This window comes from Erithacus rubecula (genome assembly GCF_903797595.1).
Source record: "Erithacus rubecula genome assembly, chromosome: 5".
Lineage (NCBI taxonomy): Eukaryota > Metazoa > Chordata > Aves > Passeriformes > Muscicapidae > Erithacus > Erithacus rubecula.
This window is the reverse complement of record NC_136687.1, coordinates 39,962,219-39,985,305: the sequence shown is the minus strand read 5'-3', so window position 1 is coordinate 39,985,305 and position 23,087 is coordinate 39,962,219. Positions and strand designations below refer to the sequence as shown.

Sequence of the window (23,087 nt, the reverse complement as noted above, 5' to 3'; positions counted from 1 at the left end):
ATAACTAAATAAAAGCTCAAGGGCACACACACTTGGTTTTCACAGCCTTGCTCAGTCATCTGCAGCATGAGCAGCAAGTTTTGTGTGTGGTTAGATTTGCTTCTTTGTGGTTCTGAGTGTTCAACATGAAAATGGAAAATGAAGGTACATTTTGAGAAAAAAGCAATACCATAATTTAAAATTAAAGTTATGTTTTGCTTTCAGACACATTCACATTGAAGAGCTTTTTTCATCAAGACTTGTTTATGATTATTCTAGTAGGGAGAGATGACAAAATGCCTATAAACCTCCTATATAGTCAGGATATAAAGAACACTCAAATAAAAATCAATTCCCTACAGTGAGCCCCAAATTTGAGCATCATGGCAGAACCGCATTTATTTCTAAGGGTGTCTGCAGCCATGCCTGAGTTCAAGGCTCTGAGCTGATCTAAATCAGAGGGCTCTTGTAAGCTGTGTAGATGATTCTACACTGCCAACAGACAGTTTCATAATCAGGTTATACAAACCACTTAAATTATTTTACTACCAAGTTCATTACTTTACACTTTGAAACCTTACTGAGATCAGATGAAGGCAGCCAGAAAGAGGAATGAATGATCTGTATTGTCTATGGTTTTATTTCAGGGATTTTCAAGTCCTCATCGAGACATCTTTTACCATGGACCTTGGAGAGTTTGAGATCTGTTGTAGTTGCAATGGTTAGAGAGCTGAATTCAGCTAGTGGGAGATTAAATTTTTTAATGAATGGATGCAAACATTACCCATAATATTACCCATTTTTCAGGAACTGATCAATTTACAGCTTTGGGATGATCAGCTATGAGGCCCTTAAACAAGGAGTTTGAAATGTTGGAAACACTGAAAAAACTTTCTAAATTGGTCTTGTCTGGCTGATTTATTTGATTGACACCTGCCTGTTGCTGAATCAAAAGGGGAGTTTGCATAGTTGTTGGTTAGACAGTACCCCCAGCTAGATTTCAAGTGAGTTAGCTAACCCTGAGTGAATTAATGGTACTATTACTTCCCAAATAGGGAGTTAATGTTTTGTTAAGTACAGAGTGTAAAAGGGTTCTGATACTTCAAAGTCCTTTGCTTACTGGGTAGGCAAAGTAAAGGCTGCCAGCCAGAGGTCATTGCACTGGACATTTATTATTCTCTGTATTCCACAGAAGAAAATAAAACTGCACAAGGAAACACACATTAATATATTTTGTGAGGTTAAACGTTCCATATTTTCCAACTAGTTTCATATTCTTTCTTTCTTTGTGCCATGAGAAAAGATAACAGCTTGATTTCATTACACAGGCTCAGTCTGGATGTTTCAGGTGAAGATATACAGGAATGACAAGATAAACCTTCTTTTTCTTTTGAGATCTCTGGATGTGCAAGATTTGCACATTTGTAAATCAAGCTGTGTGGGTGCAAATATGTGAAAAAATGGCTTTCAACATTTATTTTCTGATGTCTTCACTTTCATCTCTAGTTGTCCACATCGCTGAGCACATGTGTAAGTGTGTGTGAGGAGAGGATTATTTTCTTCTGTCAGGTTTTACATCATGAAAGAAGAGCTCCTTGACCTTGCTTGGTGGGTTGCTTCAGTGAAGTTCTGTATTTCTTGTGGCTCAACTGAATTTCAAGCTGATTTGTGTGAAGCCTGACAAATGACATCTGGCTGAAGAGGGTATCCATTCCATCACCCACATCCTACATCTGCATTTTTTAATGGGCAAACTGGTCTTCAGTGACAGGAATAGCTGAAACCACCACACAGACATCACTAAGCAGAGTAAGTCTTGCAGAGAGCAAAGGATCCAGGGTCACAGAGGTCCTGAAGTTTTGTTTGCAGTGAAACTGAGCATTAACTTTTTTTTTTTCAGAAAGGGCTGGCAGGCAGAAAAGGACTGTATACTAGTTACATGTTACTTCATTGTGTGTTAAGCTGATGACCAGATAGAATTGAGCAACATTTGTCAATAAATGAGAGTGAAACTTTTGTGCAAGGAGAGAAAATTAAGAAATTATTCGGAATTAAATACTCAGAAAACCAGCATGAGAGGTTCATAATGTTTTTAGTCCTTAACCTAATCTGTGTACATTTTTTTGAAATGATATCTTGATTACTTGAAATCTCTTTGAATAACTATTTAGTCTGCCACAGAAACATGTTTTTCCACTTCTCTCCCACACGCCTTTTCTCTTTCCATGTGTCTGATTTTTTAAATTTAATAGCATCCTGATACCAAAGGCTGCAGGTTAAAAACCTACTTTAACAATTCCTGCATTTATTAAATATTGCCCTTTTCTCACACACAGACCTCTTACTGACTTACACCTTACACACTAAACCTTACACCTGCATCCAAAAAAGCAACTGGTGGAAACCTTGCAGTAAAAAGCAGAAAAAACTTGTACCATAGGACACAACAAGCATGCCATCCATTCATTTTTTAACTGTCAGAGAAAAACACAATCCTGGAGAGCCACCAACACATGAACTTCCTGACCTTTGTGCTGTGATAGTTGCTGTAATTATTGAATAGTGGGGATGGGCTAAGGAGGGGAATTTTGGGTGTTGGCCTTGGCAGTGAGGTAAGGCTACATATAAGGGAGCTGAAGCAGGGAGCACTACAGGGTATTTTTCCCAGTGTGCAGCTCAGCGAATTTGGATCCTGAAATCATGAGCCAGTGCCCCTTTGCGGGGAAGAATTACCTGTGAGTCTTCCCTCTCTCTGTTTTGCTTTATAAATTAAATTAAAATGTTAAAGTGTTAGTGCAAAATATGAAATCTCAGAGAGGAATTACTATTGTTATCAACAAATAGCTATAGCTGTAGTTATCATTGAGCTATCACTAAATGAATAGAGATCATTCAAGGACTTGTCTGAGCATTTGTTATTTGATGAACTAAATGTGATTTTACCAGCTGTTACTGTGACATGAGGAATTTCAGTTTTTATTAAAAGCCTGCTTTACTGGTTCTGTGTTTCAAAATAAAGCATTGTTTGAATTGTAGATGCATCTGGCAGGTATATTCATAATTCTTTAATTAAATAGTTTGCATATTTACTTCATTTTCTTCTTAGATTTAATTTTAACAAGCTATCTTTGGAAGATGAAAATGAAGACAAATCTCAAGAAGGAATAAATAGAGCCAGCAAAGGTGGGCTTATCTATGGAGAATACCTACAAGTAAGTTTAAGGATTTCATGTTTGCTGTCCTGGTTGCTCTTATGACTTGAGGCAGGACCTGTGATTGACACTTCTCGTGGAAATCAGCCAGTTACTAAGACAGGTCTCCAGGTTTAACAGGCACAGGTGCCCATTTCAACTGGGACCTCAAGGTTGACTGTGGGAAGACTTCTCAAACTGCCAGGAAGATCGATATTTTGGGGGATTTGGTAGGGAATTATCCATATTGTTAAGCCTAAACTGTAAAGTGACACACCACAAAAAGCTTTCTTTAGTCTGACAATAATCACTTGGCAATTTCTGCACACCAGCAGGCTTTGTGCAACTTCCTTGAAAGTCTGGAATACTTGGCTAGAAAATCTATTTCAGAAATCTAGGGGTTAGGATGATGACTAGGGGGTACATAAAAAAAAAATAACAACCCACCAAACAAAAACTGCAAAAGCTAGAAGTAATTAAGAAATAAGTAAAAATAAAATGCCATAGGTAATAAAAGAATCCAGAAGCTACTTTTTTTTTCAGACAATATGAACTGAAGTGAGAAGAAATAACTCTGCTTTTGAACTGATTTGTTACCATACTCTTTAGAATCTTGCAAAGATTATTTGAAAACACCTATGATTTGATTGTAAATTTTACTAAGAAAAAACATTTAGTAATGTCATAACTGAAATTATTATTACTGCCTCAAATCAGAGCTGAGCAACAATATCTTATGCTGATGTTGTAGTATGATCATTCAGAATTTTACTATGGGAACCCTGTTATCATGAGATATGGCAGTATAGATCTAAAATCTGGAAAAGATGATGGGTATTTTGTTTTCTCCATTTTAAAATATATAAATAAATGTTTGAAAATACCCTTGAAATTATTTTCAAAACTTTATTACTTGAGGTACCTAAATGTTTAATTTCAGGCAGGATTTTTTTTCCTAATTAAAAAGTAAAATTCATACTTGAGACAATTCAGTCAAAATTCTCATATAACCTAGTGTGAGGTCTGTGTGTGTATTTTTAAAAAATATTATTCTTAAAAATTAGCTGTAGGCAGTAAGACTGCCATTACTAATAGTATAAGTGAGAGCTTTACAGAACAGTTCTTACCTTTATTTTTAAGCTGAACAAAATACTGAATGCTCAAGAACTTGAGAGTGAGAAGAATGGGAAAAAAATCCATGATGAGCATCTTTTCATTGTGACACATCAAGGTAAGTGGAGGAGTGCAGTGATGGTTGACCAGCATTTTTGCCATAGGGAGTTACTTGGTGCTGACACATGCAGTATGCTATTTGTTTTCACTTTAGGCACTAGCACAACAATATCTTTGTCTTTTATCAAATATATATAAATTGTAAGGTAGTAATCAACTCTATGCTTGTGAAGCCATAAGTATAACATTTGGATTTGGTGAACCAAGATATAGATGATTCTATTCTTAGAGAAATTAAGGTGGTGAAAATCCTGGTGTTGTCCAAGCAGCAGTCTGCTTTGCAAGCTATTGTAGGCAAATTTAGTGTGTTGCCTTGTGTGTTCTCTGAAATTTCGGTTGTAACCACCTAGAATCTGTCTAGAAATCAGCACACCAGTTAGGCACTCCCAAATGCCCATATCTGCCTGTTTTTCAGACCCTGGCCTGATGATATTTTCTGTTATTGACAGAAAACATGTAGATTGTAAGCAGGTATGGAGTTAGATTTTAATGAAGTATCAGATCTGGAATTTCCCTTTTTTCATTTTGTGATGCACAGTCTGTAGATCAAATAACTGATGCGTAAAACATATTTTAAAAAATTCTATCAGTATTCTCAACTCTAGATTATTTTGTCTAATACTGTAGGCAAAGGACAGAATGCTGTAACAGGTAATAAGCGTATGTGTCAGCATCTTATGCACTGGCAGTGTCCATGCAGGCTATTCACTTCAAATCAACAGTAAGAATTTTTCTTTCTTGGTACTAAGAAGGACAAAGTAACCTTGAATGATGCTAACAGTGTCTTTCTTCTTGTAGCATATGAACTTTGGTTTAAGCAGATTTTGTGGGAAATGGACTCTGTGCGAGTGATCTTTCAAAATGGTCATGTAAGTTAAAAATAAATACTAATTTTTGGGAAAATTCAGCCCTGATTTTATCTTTCTTCCTGCCTCTCGGGATATAATTGGGTTTTCTAGAGCAACGTGTTGTTTTTAGAAACAGCATCAAAAGATCAAATAAAATTTGGGTGAGTGGCTCTTATATGCTGATAGTACAGATTTTTTATCAGCAAAATCTTATTTCCTCCTGAAGTATCCCTTTTGTGTAGATAACCTTCCAAGGAATTCCATATTCCAAAATGTTCTCATATTCTCCTGCGAATGCTGGGTAACAGCGGAAACTTAAGTTGGAAATATTCTACTAGAGAAAAAGCAGGTTAAAAACAAAACTGAAAAGCAGAAGGCTCACAGGTATTTTTATGTTGAAAAGTAATTTCTACCTTTTTTCAGTTTCTGAAGTCTACATACTATTTCCTTCCACCCAATATCTGCTGTGAGAACTCATTTTTGTGATTGTATAATAGTAAAATCCAACAGAGAAGCAAGAATCCAAAGCAGTGTAATACTGTGTGAGAATTTCTGAAAATTACAAATATAAGAAACTCTTCCTATTTGTCCAAAGATATATACGTTATAACAATAGGCAAGAATTGAAAACTTTTGAATTGATACTAAATCCACAGAAAAATCTGACTGCGTGCAGTTTGAGAAATAGCTCGATTACATTATTAGAATGTGTCTAAGAAGAAAATTTGAAAGTAGACCAGATTGAAAGAAGAAACCTTCTTTTCATAACATCCAATGAATATGTTCTCTGTTGTCCCCTATTTTCCTAACTTAATTGGCTTTTTAGTTTAATATTTTATCAAATTACAACTGACCATAATCAGTTCTTAAGAAAAATATTTTGGGTTTTTTTTTTGTGAAAAATGAAGCCTTGCTTGCAATCAGAATTTGAAATGTCAATGTTAAGGTTAAGTACACAGCCAAGCAATTAGGGAAATGATTATCATCTGCCATTTTTTGTAGTTTGATATTTTCTGGTTGCATGCCCAGATTTCAGAGAAGTTTAATCCCACTGAAACTGAAATGAATTTTAGCAGACAACTCTGCAGGCAAAGTGTTTAACTTAGTGAGAAAAAGAACTTCTGTGTTTTGCATTTAATATTTTCTATTTCCCACCAGATGTAGTCTTTTCTTCTCTGCTTGCTAACACACCTTTCTGATGAACACATTTTAGATGTGCTCTCCTAATGCAGCTGTCAGATTATTTTGCTTCTCAACTTCTAAGTAATTAACATACCTGCCTTATGGCTTGTAGAATAGAACAAGAATAGAAATTATTCTGGAATAAATTAAAACAGAAAGTACAAATTTTCGTATTATATAGTATTAAGTTACAATAATATTGCAATTATTGGAAATTATAAATTATTTTGCTTTAGAATTTAAATATTTTTGACTTCTATTTTAGTAAAAACCATAGAAAAGAAAAAAACCCTGTATGACATGCCTACCTGTAATGTAACCTCAGTCAGAAAAAAATGGATTTCAATCTTTGAAAGTTTCAATTTTAAGTTAAAACCAGAGTGCTCCATTCCCTATGAGATTCTGACACTATGGATTTCACATGGGAAGGACTTGGGAACTATAGTAATATACAAAGTGAAAAGACATGAAATAACTAGGTAGGATCTTGAGAAAACACCATTCTGGTTATGATCTTTATTTTTTCTACAGGTAAGAGATGAGAGGAACATGCTGAAGGTTATTACTCGAATGAACAGAATTTCACTGATTCTGAAATTACTTGTGGAACAGTTCTCAGTTTTGGAAACTATGACTGCATTGGACTTCTTTGATTTTAGGTAAAGACTTATTACTCTTCCACAGCAATCCACATGCTGGTAGTTCCCATCCTTAGAACTGACTGTGAATTTTGCATGTGTGCTGGTGTCTGTCAGCAAGATGAGAGCTTACCTTGGAGAGGCAAACATCACATTAAAATGCAAGGGTCAAATTATGAAATTACCTTGGCTGTGAGTCCAGCGTGTTCTGCAAAGAAGTGCAAGTGAATTGTTGATGCTTTTGTGTAGGTTGCTACTGACTGGTTTCAGGGTCAAAAGTTAAACAGTAGAAACAACAGAAACAGCTCATGGTTCTGCTAGCAATTTAGTTGGAACTTGGTACTGCAGATTGAAGACTTGTTCTATAGCAAATCACGGAAGTGCTTGGGGGATAAACATGCACTCTCTCTAGATTATCAAACAGGTATTTCAGCTGTCTTGGTTTGCATGGTGTTGCTTTGTTGCCTGCAGTGCTGGAGGCTTCAAGTGGCTGAAGGAAACATTGCTGTCCCTTGTCCTTTCTCCCCAATAACTTCTGCTGTCCAGTAGCAGCTCAATGTATTGCTGGGCTGGGTGCTGGGTACCTCTTCTGCCTTCTGCTCAGGCTTTCTCTGGGATCTTTTGGCTTGTCTCACCTCTCCCATGGCATTTTTTCTCTTCCCTCACTACAGCTAGGTCCTTTCACCACACTACCATGTGTTACAGCTTCATCCACTGTCTTCCTTCCACATATTTCTCCTGCTTGTGTCACTTGTGTATATCTGCCTTGTGACATCAGTGCCATCCAGCATCCCATCTACTTCTGTATTTTGGTACCCTTTCCCTTCTATCTTTTAATGTTCCCTATAAAAAAGAGCAGGAAAAAACGATTTTTCTTCACATGTTTGAATTTAGCATTACACTACAGCAAGAGAAATCCATGGGCTAATCATCTGTTTTGATCCGTACTTGCTTCAGCTTTTCAACCACATACTGTCATTTGATAAGTAAACATAAGATTAAATCAATGATATATCTCTGTCAAATCTTGTACTCACAATTCAAAAAGCATTACCATTATCTAGCAATGTGGGATTTCAGGCTACTTTTATTAATTTTTCAGCATGGTCAGATGATTTAACTCTTAAGTTCCCTTTAATGAATCTCTCAAAAAAAAACCCCCACTGGAAGTTATAATAGTGGAGCATTATTATACTCAATAGAATAAGGCAATATTCAGTATTGCACATATATATCTTGCATGCATAGGTTATTATATTTAATAATATATATGAATCATGCTGTATATGAAGACTATTTAAAATGCATTAATTGGCATTCATTCATTATTGCTGTGAAAATTTTTGTAACAGCTTTTTGGGATGCAGCTGCTTAGTCTATTTGGAAAGAAAGTTATATTCACTAGCGTTGCCTCCTGTATATCACATGCTCAAAGCTGCTGTTTTAAAGCAGAAATTCACACACTTATGTTTGCACTACCTGTGTATGCATAAACAATATAGAACTGGAAAATGAGATTATGTTGTATGTACACTGTAGTTGCATTAAAATTGCTTGGTTTTATTCCTTTTCCCAAATGCAGTCATAGAAAAAAAGTCATCAGATAGCTATATATTCTCCAGATGTGAAATATTGGGGTTTTTTGAGAACCAGAGGAACCCACCCTTGTAAAATAACATCCTGCATTTTTTTATCTTCTTTTCTGCTATTCCCAAAGATACCACCTAAGCCCAGCCTCGGGTTTTCAGAGCCTGCAGTTTCGCTTGCTAGAGAACAAGATTGGTGTTCCCCAAAGTCTGAGAGTCCCTTATAACAGGAGGCATTACCGTGACAACTTCAAGGGACAGGATCATGAACTGCTGCTTCAATCAGAGCAAGAACCAACACTACTGCAACTTGTGGAGGTAACAATGTCTGTCTTGGACCGTGCTTTGTTTTCCCTTATCTCCCAAGAATGTCCTTCATTAGTGTCAGCAACGAATTTTCCAGCCTTAAGAGAAACAAGCACATTGGCAAATTCTCTGTAAACTGTGTTCTGGATTCTTGACAAACCTGTCATGAAAGAGAGTTAGTTGTTAGTAAACCAACTGATTTTTCACAGCATTTCCCTTTCATCTGAAAATTCTGGCTGTTAAACTGGTAAACTGCATTGTGGAAGTGTGAGCTAAGAATGTAAATGCACTGTTTTATTTGCATTGTTTTTCATGACTATAAGCCCTTTTGGGAGGAAAACTTTAAAAATAGTCCCACTGTTATTGATGGCTATTAGAGAGGTTAAAAACTATAGATGGCTCTATGTCTTCCCTCTGAGACTTATTATTACTATAATCCCATATATATGTGGAATAAGAATGGTTTTTCTGTAGTTTGTTTTAAAGATATCCTTAGAATGAGACAGCTTTTGTCTCATTGACCATGCAATTGGAACCTGAGCAGGGTTGGTATGGCACATAACATTATGCAGGTGCAAATCATCCACATGGACATGCTGAATTTAGCAATAAACACTTCCACATGATACTAAACTAGAACCATGGTAGTAGAATTTGTGTTGCTATAACTTGTAAGTCAAGGATAATGCAATTGCATTGTTATTCTTTGAACATATTATTACTACTCTTACTACTACTGTTATTATTATTATTAAAGGCATGGCTGGAAAGAACTCCAGGACTTGATGCAGAAGAATTTGATTTCTGGGGACAATTTGAAGAGAATGTTTTAAAAGGCCTAGAAGAGGAATTGGCCTTGATACAGGTATACAGTGTTCTCTTGAACTACCTATAAGCAAAGACACCTGGTAAAATGATATTGTGACATGAATTTAACTTTTAGCTTACTCAAAGTTTCTCACTCCACTTAATCTTCATCAGCCATTGTCTGCAAGAAGCAGAAAAAAATGCAAATTCATCAAGAAATAGGAATATTTTTAAAATTTGACATCTAAGACAATTTAAAGCTTGACATACATGCATGATTTGGATTATAGAAAAGATTAGTATAATGGAGGGGCTGAAGGTGATTTTACTGAAATTCCAACTTCACCTTTGGTTAGTACTTGAATCTACAATCTAGAATAAATATGAAGTTTGGGCCCCTGAGCTGTGGATATGGAATGTCACTATTAACAGCTCGTTTCTGTTTAACAATATATGGCAATTTGTTGCTATGTGAGCATTTGAATTGCACCGGCAAATAAGCACCAGAAAATCCCTGACTATTTTAAGACCTGCAGCTTTAAATACCATTTTTAAATTTTTTTACTTTTAATGAAAAAAATAAGAATTTATTAACTTCCTGAGAATATCTGTTTATGGCTTTCTAACTTATCTAAACTTTTTAATTTATATATTTCTTGCCCGCAATTCTGCAAGGACATAATTTTTTTGCCTTGAAAACAAATGAATTCAAATGAATTATGATTAAATTTTTTAAGGTCTCTAGACCAAAAAATGTGATAAATTGTCAGTTTCTTTGAATATTCATTTATCAGAGTTGTGCTGGAATCTATTTAATTGTACATTTACTGGTAATTTTACTTTTCAAAGGGCAATGACTCATGTATCTTATTTGAAAATATAGTTCTTACATCTAAGATGCAAACTTCAGAGTATTTATTTAAATAAAGGTTGTATAATGAATCATTCAAGTGCTTAATTTTCCCTGTTGAATTCTAAAATTTGTCTTTGTTTTGAATACCAAAGGCGAAAGCAGAATCAGAAGAAAAAGATGACTTATTGTCTGAATTCCAAAAACAGAGAGATGTATTACTTTCATTATTTGATGAAAAACGCCATGAACATCTGCTCAGTAAAGGTAGATTTTATTACCATATGTCAATATGCACTTTGTGTGTTTTACACATTACTTAAAAATGTTTGTAACAGCATTAAAATTGCAGGAGGATAAGCAACAAACTAGGGACACTTGTATTTTGCAGGAGAGAGACGACTGTCCTACAAAGCACTGAAGGGGGCCTTGATGATCTACTTCTACAGGTAATGTTATAAGGTGTGTCTGATGGTGGTTGGCAGGAGAGCTGAAGGTTAAGAACAGTAGCACAGGTTCAGTTAGGCTGGAATGGGCAATCTATGGGAAGCAATCTATGTCAGCCCTCCACAGGAACCCTGGTTAGTCAGATACAGCTCAAAGGTCAAACCAGGCTGCTCAGCACTATGTCCAGCTGGGTTCTGAATGTCTTCAAGGATGGAGGTTGCACATCCCCTCTGGACAGCTCTTCCTTGCTGGACCAGATGCTGCTTCTCAGACTGTAACTAGTAAATGCCTTGTTCTACCTATCCTAGAAAGATCTGGAGACCATTTCCAAGTTCAAAAATAAAGGGGCAGATCAAGACTTACACAGCAGAAGCATTTGTTAAAATATCTACTGATATTTCAGTACCAATTTAGGAAAAGTATACTTTAAGTCACTAATCACGGGTGAAATGCAACTTTGAAAAATACAGCTTATGCTGAGAGGTCTCACTGTCTTCTCTTTCACTTTCCAAGGGAGGAGCCTCGTTTCCAGGTTCCCTTTCAGCTTCTTACCTCTCTAATGGATCTGGATGTGCTTATGACTAAATGGAGATGTAAGTTGGACTATTTTTTACTGTGACACTCACTCTTCTAGATGCAAATAAATTGTTCTCTGAGTTACACCCAGCCTTAGAATTGAGCTTTGGAGTTCATGCTTTAGGAATTGCTCTTTTTGCTTGTACTTTATCCAAGAGGAAAGATAAAGAGTTGCTTCTGTGATCATTAGATAGGTATAGCTACCACTTCTATGATTAAGTACACTTTCTTCTTTAAGGGACAAGTATCTATTTTTCAACATATCCCAGAAAGTCATAACAACTTGTCTTTCTTTATATGCAAACATTCCTTCTGCCTCCTACCCTATCTAGACATATACATAAGTGAATGTATAATTCTGTGTTAACAGAGCATAGTAATGTGTAATAATTAGTGTGTTTATTCTGAATGAATGGTAATTTTATATTAATTGACTGAAGAATGACAGAATTAACTCCTGCATTGACCTTTGATAAATGTGACTCTTCAGCTATGTCTAAATACTGAACATGTGCCATTTTCTCCTGCTGTATCATTTAGATAACCATGTCTGTCTGGTGCACAGAATGATTGGCAGCAAGGCTGGCACTGGAGGCTCATCAGGCTACCACTACTTGCGCTCCACAGTGAGGTAGAAATAACCTGTTTCCCCTGTTACCTGCAACAATGCAGTTCATAAATACTCCAGTGCTGGGAAACATATTTCAGATGGTTCACCGGAGGCCAAAGGGCTGCTGGTGCTCTTCTGGGACTCTAGCATCTCCTCCTGGTTGTTGTACATTTATTTATCAGTGCCATATCAATTCCAAGCCTTCTAGGGCAAAAATATCTCCTTTCACTCACTCATGCAAAGTGTCATCTATAATTCTCAGTGGAGGGGTACAGGCATTACAGTGACAGCAATAGCGTTAACCCTGCATTGTTTGTTTCTGTGCAGCCAGCCCTAGCTAATGAGATGACACAGGATGGAAGTGAGCCCCAGCTACTTTGTAACTGAGTTTCTTTAGTCCCTAGCATGACCTCTAATTGCACAACCTCCTTAAAAGAGATCTTTGAGGTTTATTCTCAAAGAGCTGAGAAACACCATGTAGTGCTGTGAGCAGCTACTATCACAACCAATGGAACAGAGGGCAGAGTAGAAATCAGATGGTTAGACTGATGTTGAAGATTGAATGTCCACTGTTGTTTTTAGAAAGCTCTCCCACTCCTCCTTAATGTCAGGTTAACATTATTGCTCCTAGATAAATTCTGCTACAGATCACACCCTATGGACTCAGCATTTTCAGAAGAAAGATGTTACTACAGATCCCTATTAAACCTAATCTGCTATGTTCCAGAAGGTTAGGACTGGATTCTTGCTCTGCAATATTCAGGAGGGTTAGTGCAAGGAATCATATTGTTTTCATGAAAAGAAATGATTACTGAGGATTTAGAAATTATGGCCTTCTATGCTGATGAAATTATTTTCCAATTGTCTTTTTTAGTGACAGATACAAGGTGTTTGTGGATTTGTTCAATCTTTCAACATTTCTAGTGCCAAGACACTGGATACCAAAGATGAACCCAAGCATCCATAAATTCCTTTACACAGCAGAATACTGTGACAGCTCCTACTTCAGCAGTGATGACTCTGACTAGCCTGCCTTTCTGGTTGCTTTAAAGAACTTCCTGACTTTCACTTTGAGTGGTGCCCCTAAGCCATTCCCACAACGTGTGTGGGTATGTAAATATGTATTTATGTATGACAGCTTTGTGAATAGTACAATTGGCTTGTGAAAGAAATTAATTGCTTGTAGAAAAATAAATCTGTATTGAGTTAGCCTATGTTAAGAGTAAAATGATACACCAATTCAACCCAATGACCAATTTAACTCTTAGCCGGCTTATTAAAGCCCACACCTAGAGAAAGGGAGAAAATTACATGCAGTTGTTACGACCATGACTTATTTGTACATATTTTTGTATTTGCTTGTTTGTCTAATGGCTGTTACTAATTTATGTCTAGTTGAGGACATAATCAGTCTCATCACCTTCAGAAGAATATTAGTTTCTGAGCTCTAGTGCAATTCAAAAAGGAATTTTGTGTTAAAAATTTCAAAAGCTAGATTCAAACAAGTAAGTCCTGAATCTATAGAAACCAAACCCTCCTGAACTTATCAAGAACCATATTGTTATCTCTTCATATGTGAATGTAAATCCCTTATGTAGAAATACTCTTAAAAATAGCAGATATAAGTACTTACTTTACATTTCAAATAAAGCAGTATTAAAGCTCATCTTTTGTTTAGTCTTCTTCTAAAGCAAACTATAAAATCCAAACAAGAGTATGATAGGCATTTAAAGTGATTTTTATTCAAACTGGAATACAATAAAAAGGCAACTTTGGCTACAGAATATTGATAAAGTAGTGTCATCTTCTCATTAAATGGACTTTAGTCTTTTCAAGTGCTTCTTTTGGAAAGACACAAACACTGCAGGCTGGAGTTTTTGGTAAGTTCTCTCTACCACAGCACTTCAGGTACTTATACCTGGCCATAGCACCTCCAAACCACTGGAGGTACATCTGTGTTTCATATTGCTATGACTACATCACTCATGCCCATCAGGGACTTTGTTTTCCAGTTGTGGAAGTGTGCTATCTATTATTTGTAAGCCACTCAGGGAAGGTCAGACTACACAACACTCTGAGTACAGGAGACTTCACATATTTTAAAACTGAATTCTTCAGCCAAGTAAATTCAGTAAGTAGCAAAACCTAAAGTAGAGAAACATCAGACTTGTGCCTCCTTTCATTTAAAATATTAACAATTAGAAGGACTAAAACAGCGACACTTAACAATAGACAATTATAAATACACATTGCATTTGTCATAAAAAGGTTATAGAAAACTAATCTAAAAACATGGTACAGTAATTGAGTGCAAAAATTACAGAATTACTTCAATACTTTTCACAGCAGGCCTTCTTAAAAGATACAGGTAAAGCATTCCAGGTGAAAAATTCAGAGCGTTTTAGAATTACACGTTACATTGTGAGTTCTAGTTACATTTGCCCACAGATGCAGTTTCACAGCTCAGCAAAGCTAGAATATCGTTTTATTACCAGCAAGTACCACCTCTGAATTCAATTAATGAGGGAAATTAAACACTTGCACTATTATTTATATATATAATATATATATAAAATGTATATTCTGTAATTGCTGACTTTTTAACTGTTACTCATGATTCTTCTCATATTCAAATTATTTCAAATATACTCTTATACTATTGATTTTTTGGTCCAAATTCCTTATTTTTTGTCATCATTTTTTCCTTTTAAATTTTTTCTATGGAATAATATTCAACACCTGGATAAAGCTTACATTTGAGACTTCAGTCCATCTTTGTAACTACTATTTGTACACTCTGCAGTTGAGTCTTCTTACTCCATGAGAAATCTGGCATCCAACAAAAATTCCAAATAAAAACATTTTTAAAAACTTCAGCCACGAGTTGCAGGAAATGCTTACAGCCATTTCTCATATTTGAAAATGGTGCTTTGAATTACATCTTCATATACAGTGTCTGTCCTCATGATACTTGGGGCCTTTGACCAGTTGTAGAGACCCAGAGAAATGTCAAACAAATACTGCTGAAACTGTTTCTGCTATACCTAGAAATGATGCAAAATTTGGTTTTAATAAATACTGAAGTGGAGACTTCCCAGAATTCATATTCATATCATGCTCTCTCCCCTCCACACCAATGACTGAGAGTCACTGTGAAACACACATGGAAGGGAAAGCCAAAGGGTTACTCTAACACAAAATTACAACATATGAACAACACTTCCTATCTAGTGAAAATACCCCACCAGTTTATCTCAGCAATCTGATGATAAACCAGAGCTTGACTTGCCTTACCTTCATATCTAGCAGAAACTGGGTATTTAATGCTACAGAAATCTGTCAAACATACACATGCACACACACACAGAAAAAAATCAAACAACAGGGCAGGAGATCAAACTAGCACTAAAAAGATATATTTCTGTCCTCCAAGAAAAGTCATGAGCAAGGTACACAATTCCCAGGTAGACTCGCTTTTCATATTTGTTTGCTAAATTGAGCCCAGATGGCACCCACCAGACAAGGACAGCAGCTGTTTTACCTAAAGGGATTACAGTCATGGCACCCACCTAGAACCATCACACATGACTGAATATTTTACAATGCCAGTACCACTGCATGGTAAGGGACAACAGTACTTTGATTATTTATTTTGCCTTATACAGCTTTGCCTTTACATGGTGCTTTTCAATCATTCAACTATATGGCTTGATTGAACTAGCAACCACTTTATTTATTTTTCCATCTGGACTCATTTAACCTCTTTTAAAGCATAGCAATGATTTCTACTGTCTCTCTGAGGATCCCATTATACCTCTATTATACTATTATATAATATTATGATTATATTAATTTGTTATAGCCATTGAGAAACATATCCCAGCCCACAGCCTTTATCATTTACTTTTTGTCAGACTTACCACAGACATTGCTGCCTATCTTGACACGAACGTAGCCATCTATTCCCCACGTTGGTCCCCAAGAGTTCTGTACAATCCAGTAAGGGATGCTACCTGGAAGAGACATTTCATGAACAAGAGGCAACATAAGATTTGGGAAGCTTTAGCCTCCTAACACTCCACAGAGTTAATTAACATTTCAGTATCTCACAGTTTCTGATGGATTGGTGATACAGGCTAGTGAAACCTGCTGTTGTTCAAATGGATAACACAGCTAATATGCTGGTGGGAAGACTGGATATGGGTGCTCGTGGCATAAAGACACACAAAGCCATGGTCTTGACTTTGCAAGGATGAAGCTCCACAGAACTGAAGAAGCAATGACAAAAAGAGTTTCTTCTGGCTGATGTGAAGATGATGTGATCTCCACAGAACTTCCAGAACTGATGTGACATCAAGCCCCACAGCTTCCAACAGAAAACCAAGTTTTGGATTTTAATCACTTGTCCCACAAAAGGCAAGTTGCAAGTAAAAGAAACCTACTGTGCTGAAATTCAGCTGGTGAAAACGCACCTGTTCTGTCAAAGCCAGTGATAAGAACAGCATGGTTTGCTCTTCCACTGGAGCAGTGATACTGTATGATTCCACCAAGATAATCCTGCCAGCTAACAGCATCAACTGTCACTGTCAAAGGGCCCCAGCTGACAAGCATCCTCATCATTTCCTCTTCCTGACCACTGCAAAAGCAGTAAAAACACAAGTTACCTATATTAGCCACTGAAGTGATTAGTGATTGTATTCTACTTGTTAAGAACAGTTTAAAATTCAAGTAATTAAAATCTTTCCTCCAAGTTCTACGTATCACATAATACACATCAGTACTATGTATTTCATGTACTATAACACAATGATACTAATACAGGATACTCAGACTATGGAATAGGTGTAGATCCAAACACACAATACTGTCAAAAAGCAGCAGGTCAAGCCAGTGGGCAATGGAGAACACTACATATTTTTTTGTACATCACTCTTCTCAGTTAAAACCAGCTTTGAACAAACTGTTAGTCTGTATTAGAATTTCCCAGTGTTTTTTAAACCTACAGAAGTATCTCTTAACATAATAATACACAAAAGTATGTGTCTCATATCCAAACACAGAACATTTCCACTATCAGACATTTATCATTAGTACCCTCATACAGTTTTATTTATCTAATATACTGGAACAGGAATTTTTCATCACTGCATGATATGTTCATTAACTAAATTTGGCAAATACAGACTAGCAAAGACATGATTGATTTCAGTTACTTATATCTAGAAGTAACACAATTCCTGGTATCAGAATAATACTTCTTGTCTTTATTCAGTAGTTATACTGTACTGATAAAAATTAGAAATTAAATTTAGTCACACAGAAACCTAAAAAGCTGAAGTTTTTACAGAGTTCAGTTGACAACACTTTCTGAAGTCATGGGCTGGAGAGGATGTGGGTAGATATGTAAATACATGAATACTGAAGTAATTTAACACTTCCTAATTTTTTAGTAAATTCCAGTTACTACTGGTAGAACAATTTCTGACAAAAACAATGTAATGTTCATATATTAAAAACTGTAACTGACTCTATGTTACAGTTTCTAGCCAATTTAAAAGACCTCATTTGAGACACAAGCTTTCTCATTTGAACAGGCCTAGTGATGACTGTGTTGAGTGGATTGATTGTGGCCTTAACTCTCAAAGATGTTATGCATTAATCCTCCAGCACACAGCTACAGAACTGATGCAATCAACCTCACAACCTTTGCCTGGTCAATGCACTGTTCACCTTACTCCATGACTGCTGAACACAGAGGGAAAAGTACAGCAAAAGAAAGGAATGAATAATAGCTACCTGAAGTCATATGCAGCAAATCCTGTTATTGAAACTCCAAAATATGAGCGCTCAAAATAATGGCACAGTCCTGTCTGAGCTTTAAAAGTGTATTCTGAATCTCTCACGAGTTTTACTTTTGTCTGCAAGAAGGTAATTGAGTAAGAATTTAATGCATTTGACTTTACTACTATGCAGCTCAAAACATATAATGACCATATAACCCACTCAAAATTCAGTGTGCACTGGGCAAAATTAGAAGTGAGAACATCACATTGTGAAATAAATATTTACTATCTCTAGTTTCCTTGTTCACTGAGCTTCAGAAGGGATTCAGAAATCTTTAAATAAGAAACTGAATTTAAGAGGCATCTCTGGTTTAAACTATCCTCATAAGCAATCCTATCAATTTCAAGAAACAGATACTAATTCACTTCATTCTTGAACTAGTCGTTCTCTTCAAATGACTTCCATACACAAAATAATCGTTACCTTGGGACAGTTCAAGAAGCACAAGTACCCCAAGAAGTTATATAAAATACTATAAAGTCCAATTCTGTTCTAAGCATGCAATTCTCATGCTAGTACATGATGTATGCATCAGCCTTTTATATTTCTCATGTCTTCTGCAGTACAGCATGTTTATGACAGTGACTTCTTCAGCCTAATTCATTTGTGATTCCTCTGCTGCCAAGTAAGAGGGAGTTTTGCTTCAGAGGAATAAAGGTGAGTATCCTCCGTTTTTCTTGATATTCAAACTTCAGTTACCTTGACTGTTATTAGCTATGGGCATATTACTCTTCAGGGGTAGAATGACACTTTCTTAAATTCTGTTTTGTTGGGTTTTTTTTTTAATTCAAAAAGCTAAAGAATTCTTTTTATATTTTTGTAATTCAATTTGAGTGAGTACTTTGTATTTCAAAGATACTAAAATATTTCTGTTTACCTATGTTACTAACACACATTTTGAATTTTTAATGAAATGAAATGTGTTAGCAACAACTGAAGTAGAAACTTTGAATGCATTTTCAATGTTTTGGGCTGCAAAAGAAACAAACGTAAACACAGTTCATTTTAATTTGAGGTTTTACACACACACACTTGTACATAATTTTACAATGTATGCAACAGAAAGTACTGAAATTTGAAAAGAGAAAATGTCAGGATCCTTCCTTTTCCCCAGATGCTAGTACTTTAAATCCACAAAATGCCATATGCATAGGTGGCTCTGTCTACACTGGTACTGTATGCCTGCAAATGAATTCAGGAACATAATTTTCAGCCCTTGTGGACTGTTGCATTCACAAAAACATGTATGAATTCGTTATGTTCACAAGAACATGTACGGACCATAAAGTTGCAATTAAATTTCAATTCTGCTTGAACTAATTCTCTTTTGGTTCCAAACTAAATAAATAACCATACTTACATATATGCACACACACATACTTTTAAAAATAACAGCCTGTACATTTCACCTTCCCCATCAGTTTATTCCAATAAATAAGAATGCTAATAGAGAAGCTGATTAAGTGTTTTGGGATTTTTGCAGTGTTTCAAACCTGGTTCAGCCAGCTCAAAGCACTAACAGTGGATCCCCCGCTGCAGCCGTAGTTATTGTAGGAGCAGTCAAGAACTTGCTGCACACTGAGCTCTTCCAGGGTGTTTCTTTTAATTGCATAGGCAGACTCTATGCCACCTACAACACTGAAAGCCCAGCAGCCTCCACACTGATAGAAAGAAAAGGGAAATGGGAGACAAAGCAGAAGTCAGCTTTGTTTTTGAAGCCTGATATGAAAAAAGAGGCAAAAGAATCTTCCAATGCTCTTCATTCAATACATAATCCTTGAACTCTGTTTTTAAGGCAATAATAAAGAAATGTAATCATCCATTTAAAATGCTGAACTGTTTTTCCCCCTATATTGCTCTCTGAATGCTAGAAAAGCCTATAGGTGTCTTATTTTAAAGACTCCTTCCTGAGGAATTTTTGTTCTTGATGATAGGTCTGAAAATGCTTTTTAGTGAGACATCTACTTTCCAAAAAAGAAAAAATGGTCTCAGGATGAAATTAGCCTTTAACCACATCAGAAAGTTTTTCTAGAATTCTGTAGAAACAGATTACAGTTTAAGAAATGGTAAAGCAAAATTAAGCATAATAGAAAAAAAATCTTAGACAATAACAATCTATACTGCAATTCTAGGCTCCTTGAACTGTGACATTTAAAATAAGCAGCAGAATTTATTCCTCGAATATTCCTATGTGAGACATGGAGAGGAGATACTAGGGATTGAACAACTTGTTTCTTACCAGTGACCATAATCACTTTGGGATAAACTGTAATTGTGTGGGGTCTGGTTGCTTTCCTATCATGAATGCATCCCCTAAGGAATTCACTGGTAAAGACATGGGTGTTGATCAGCCAAGGGGATTCAGTCATGGAAGAAAAGCAACAGGAAAAGATCTACATCTCTCCAGCTGGGATCAGATCAAGTACTGAACTTACCTTGGTTCCTTCAGAAAAATACAAAATGCACATGGTGCAAAATACTTGGAGATTCAGTTAACTAGATAAAAAAATGTATTACAGTTTCTAAATGCACAATTACACCTCATTCTTTTAAGTCTACTACAGCTTTGCATAAAATGCTAGATGACTCTATGTTCAACTGGTGACCCTTGTGCCAGTGCTCTGAGGAGGAGCCCTCAGGCAGAGCTGGTCCCTGCAAAACCTTCCCTGTGCTCTGCAGCCAACCTTCTGAGAACCAGGAACAGAAAACACCAGGACTTACTGTCTGCTGATTTCTCACTTCTGCAATGACTTTCTTGTCCCTCCAGTCAAACTTCTTTGGCAGAGGCTTTTCCTTCCCCTTTGACACTTTTATGTATCTGGGAAGTTTGTGAGGTATGCTTCTCAAGTAAATAGCTAAACACAGAACACAAAACATCTATAAATCTAGGAACAAAACAAAACAAAAAAAAACCCCAAAAACAACAACAAAAAAATCAAACAACTACTTCACTAGAATTCAGAGGTAACTTCAATCTACAGTTACAACCATGAGATTGTATCTCATTCTAAAATCCATAGAAAATTAATGTATTTTAAAATAATCATTATGCTTCAGAATGAATATAAGTATTTCCACAGTTTCAAAAATAACAGAAATACTCTATATAGGGCATGTAGGTAGGAAGTGTGAAGATTTTCTGAAGTTGAATAGTAACCACAGCTACTCCATAAAGCAAATTCTACTTGAAAATTTCCAAAACATTTTATTTACTTAAAAATATTTTGTTTTAGCCATGTGCAGTGGAAAAATAAGAGGAGAATAAAGATTCTGGGTTTCAGTTGCTGGGTTTTCACTAAGATATTTTGTTTAATTATTTAAAATTAAAACAAGACATTAAATCCTCTGATGAATAGAATATGTAACAACAATATGTGACAAAAAAAGCAAGAAGGGAAGGTATCAGAAAAATGTTCTAGGAAAACAAAAATTAAGCATGCCATCGCTTGGGAAAGCTCCAGCTGTCATTACACAGCCATGGACCTCCAAGCATTGTTTGGACTGTAGTCAATTTTGTGCTGGGGTAGGGAATATGAAGATATATACTGGAGAACCTTGTGTATCTTCCTTTTTGAATAAGGAAGAACCTTGTGTATCTTCCTATCTTCTGTTGCAACTGAAGAAAGCTTTAAAGTGCAGTGAGAAGAAAGAAGGAAAAGCAGAACTGCCTGAATACTAAAACTTATTCCAGCTGTGGGCGATTCAATCTTGCAAGACTACAGAATGTGAAGAGGATTGTTGTATCCTCCAGAAGTACTTACAGTTTGGTACCAGCCATTGTACATTAGCTGACTATCAGCACGGGAAGAATCTGTAAATGTGAAAGACACAAGGTTCTGGGAAAGAATAAAAAAAAAAAAGAAACAGTAAAGGCATTAGAAGAAACCAGAAAATGTACCTTTGAACTCTTCAGGAAACAGGTGAGAAAACTGATTTATTCCATAGATAGCAGTCGTATTATCTCTGGATAATGAATTCAATAATCTAATCCTTTCAGCGCTTTCCTGACGGAATGAAAAAATAATTGTGGGCATTATTAAGTTAGCAGCAGGGACAAAACCGTAGAAGCAGAAAAAGATAATGTTAGCAACAGGAAACATGTAATTAGGTAGCAAGAGCTGTTCATCTCAAATTCGTCCTGTATCCCTAGCAAAAGGAAAGCCATTACACTAATTTCAACTCCAACAGACACCAAGAAAGCATTTGTAAAGTGCAAAAAAATTACTTGAAACAGACAAAACAGGCACGCTGAGAACAAGTTATGTCAAACTCATCTGATGTCCTTCTTTGACGGCTCAACAAACCTTGTGGTTGAGAGATATACAAAAACGTCTTCAGATACGAATTAACCCCATCACTTCATGTCTTTATGAAGCGAAAGAACAGTGCAATGACCTGGAGGCCTCCCCGCCTCCTCCGGGCAGCCCGATGTGGCGGGGCGGCCGGCGATGACCCCCGCGGGGCCGGCCGGGCGGGCGGCACCGGGGAGCGGCACCGGGCGGGGGGAGCGCTCCGGCCCGAGCCTCCCGCCTCCATCGCCCGGCCCGCAGGGCCCGCACCAGCCCGCCGCGCAGCGCCGATGGCGAGGGAAGCGCGGGCTGGGCCACCTACCCGCAGAGCTGCCGCTTCCTCTCGTTCCCGGCCGCCGCCGCCCTCCTCCCGCAGGGAGCTGCCTGCGGCCGCCGGGAGAACGGCCCTGCCCGGCCGCAGCAGGCAGAGGAGCAGCGCCAGCCCCGCCATCGGCCACCGCGTCATGGCGGGGTGGCCCCGGCAGGCAGGCACCCGCGGAGCCGAGGTCCGTCCGGTTCCGAGCGGGTAAGGGGCTGGACCCTCCCTCCTTCCCGCCCGTGGCCGCAGGCTGCGCCCGCTGCCGCTTCCCGGGGCCGGCGGGGCGGGGCATCCAGGAGCGGCCGCCCGGCCCCGCCGCTCCGGCCGCTCCTTCTCCTGGGCGCTGTCGGGGGATGGCGGAGTCGAGCTGTGTTTGAGAGTG

The 23,087-nt window shown here is 37.2% G+C and overlaps 2 protein-coding genes and 1 long non-coding RNA gene across 3 annotated transcripts in view; 1 reads left to right on the top strand and 2 right to left on the bottom strand.

Annotated features, from left to right (window-relative positions):
* The window catches only part of LOC306801925, a 446,558-nt gene that overhangs the window by 256,647 nt on the left and 166,824 nt on the right, over positions 1-23,087 (bottom strand). The gene's annotated exons all lie outside the window — the stretch shown is intronic.
* On the top strand, positions 2,561-13,919 carry TDO2 (tryptophan 2,3-dioxygenase). The gene is made up of 12 exons (XM_079305453.1): positions 2,561-2,714; positions 3,086-3,191; positions 4,311-4,401; positions 5,202-5,272; positions 6,965-7,092; positions 8,789-8,975; positions 9,721-9,828; positions 10,776-10,887; positions 11,012-11,069; positions 11,581-11,660; positions 12,184-12,274; positions 13,128-13,919. The coding sequence occupies exons 1-12, from the start codon at positions 2,680-2,682 to the stop codon at positions 13,279-13,281; spliced, it is 1,221 nt and encodes a 406-aa protein (XP_079161579.1). The 5' UTR covers positions 2,561-2,679; the 3' UTR covers positions 13,282-13,919.
* On the bottom strand, positions 13,976-23,030 carry CTSO (cathepsin O). Its single transcript, XM_079305462.1, has 8 exons — positions 22,709-23,030; positions 21,996-22,101; positions 20,819-20,952; positions 19,591-19,758; positions 18,050-18,171; positions 16,726-16,889; positions 16,174-16,266; positions 13,976-15,297 (listed from the first exon to the last, which is right to left on the bottom strand). The coding sequence occupies exons 1-8, from the start codon at positions 22,850-22,852 to the stop codon at positions 15,263-15,265; spliced, it is 966 nt and encodes a 321-aa protein (XP_079161588.1). The 5' UTR covers positions 22,853-23,030; the 3' UTR covers positions 13,976-15,262.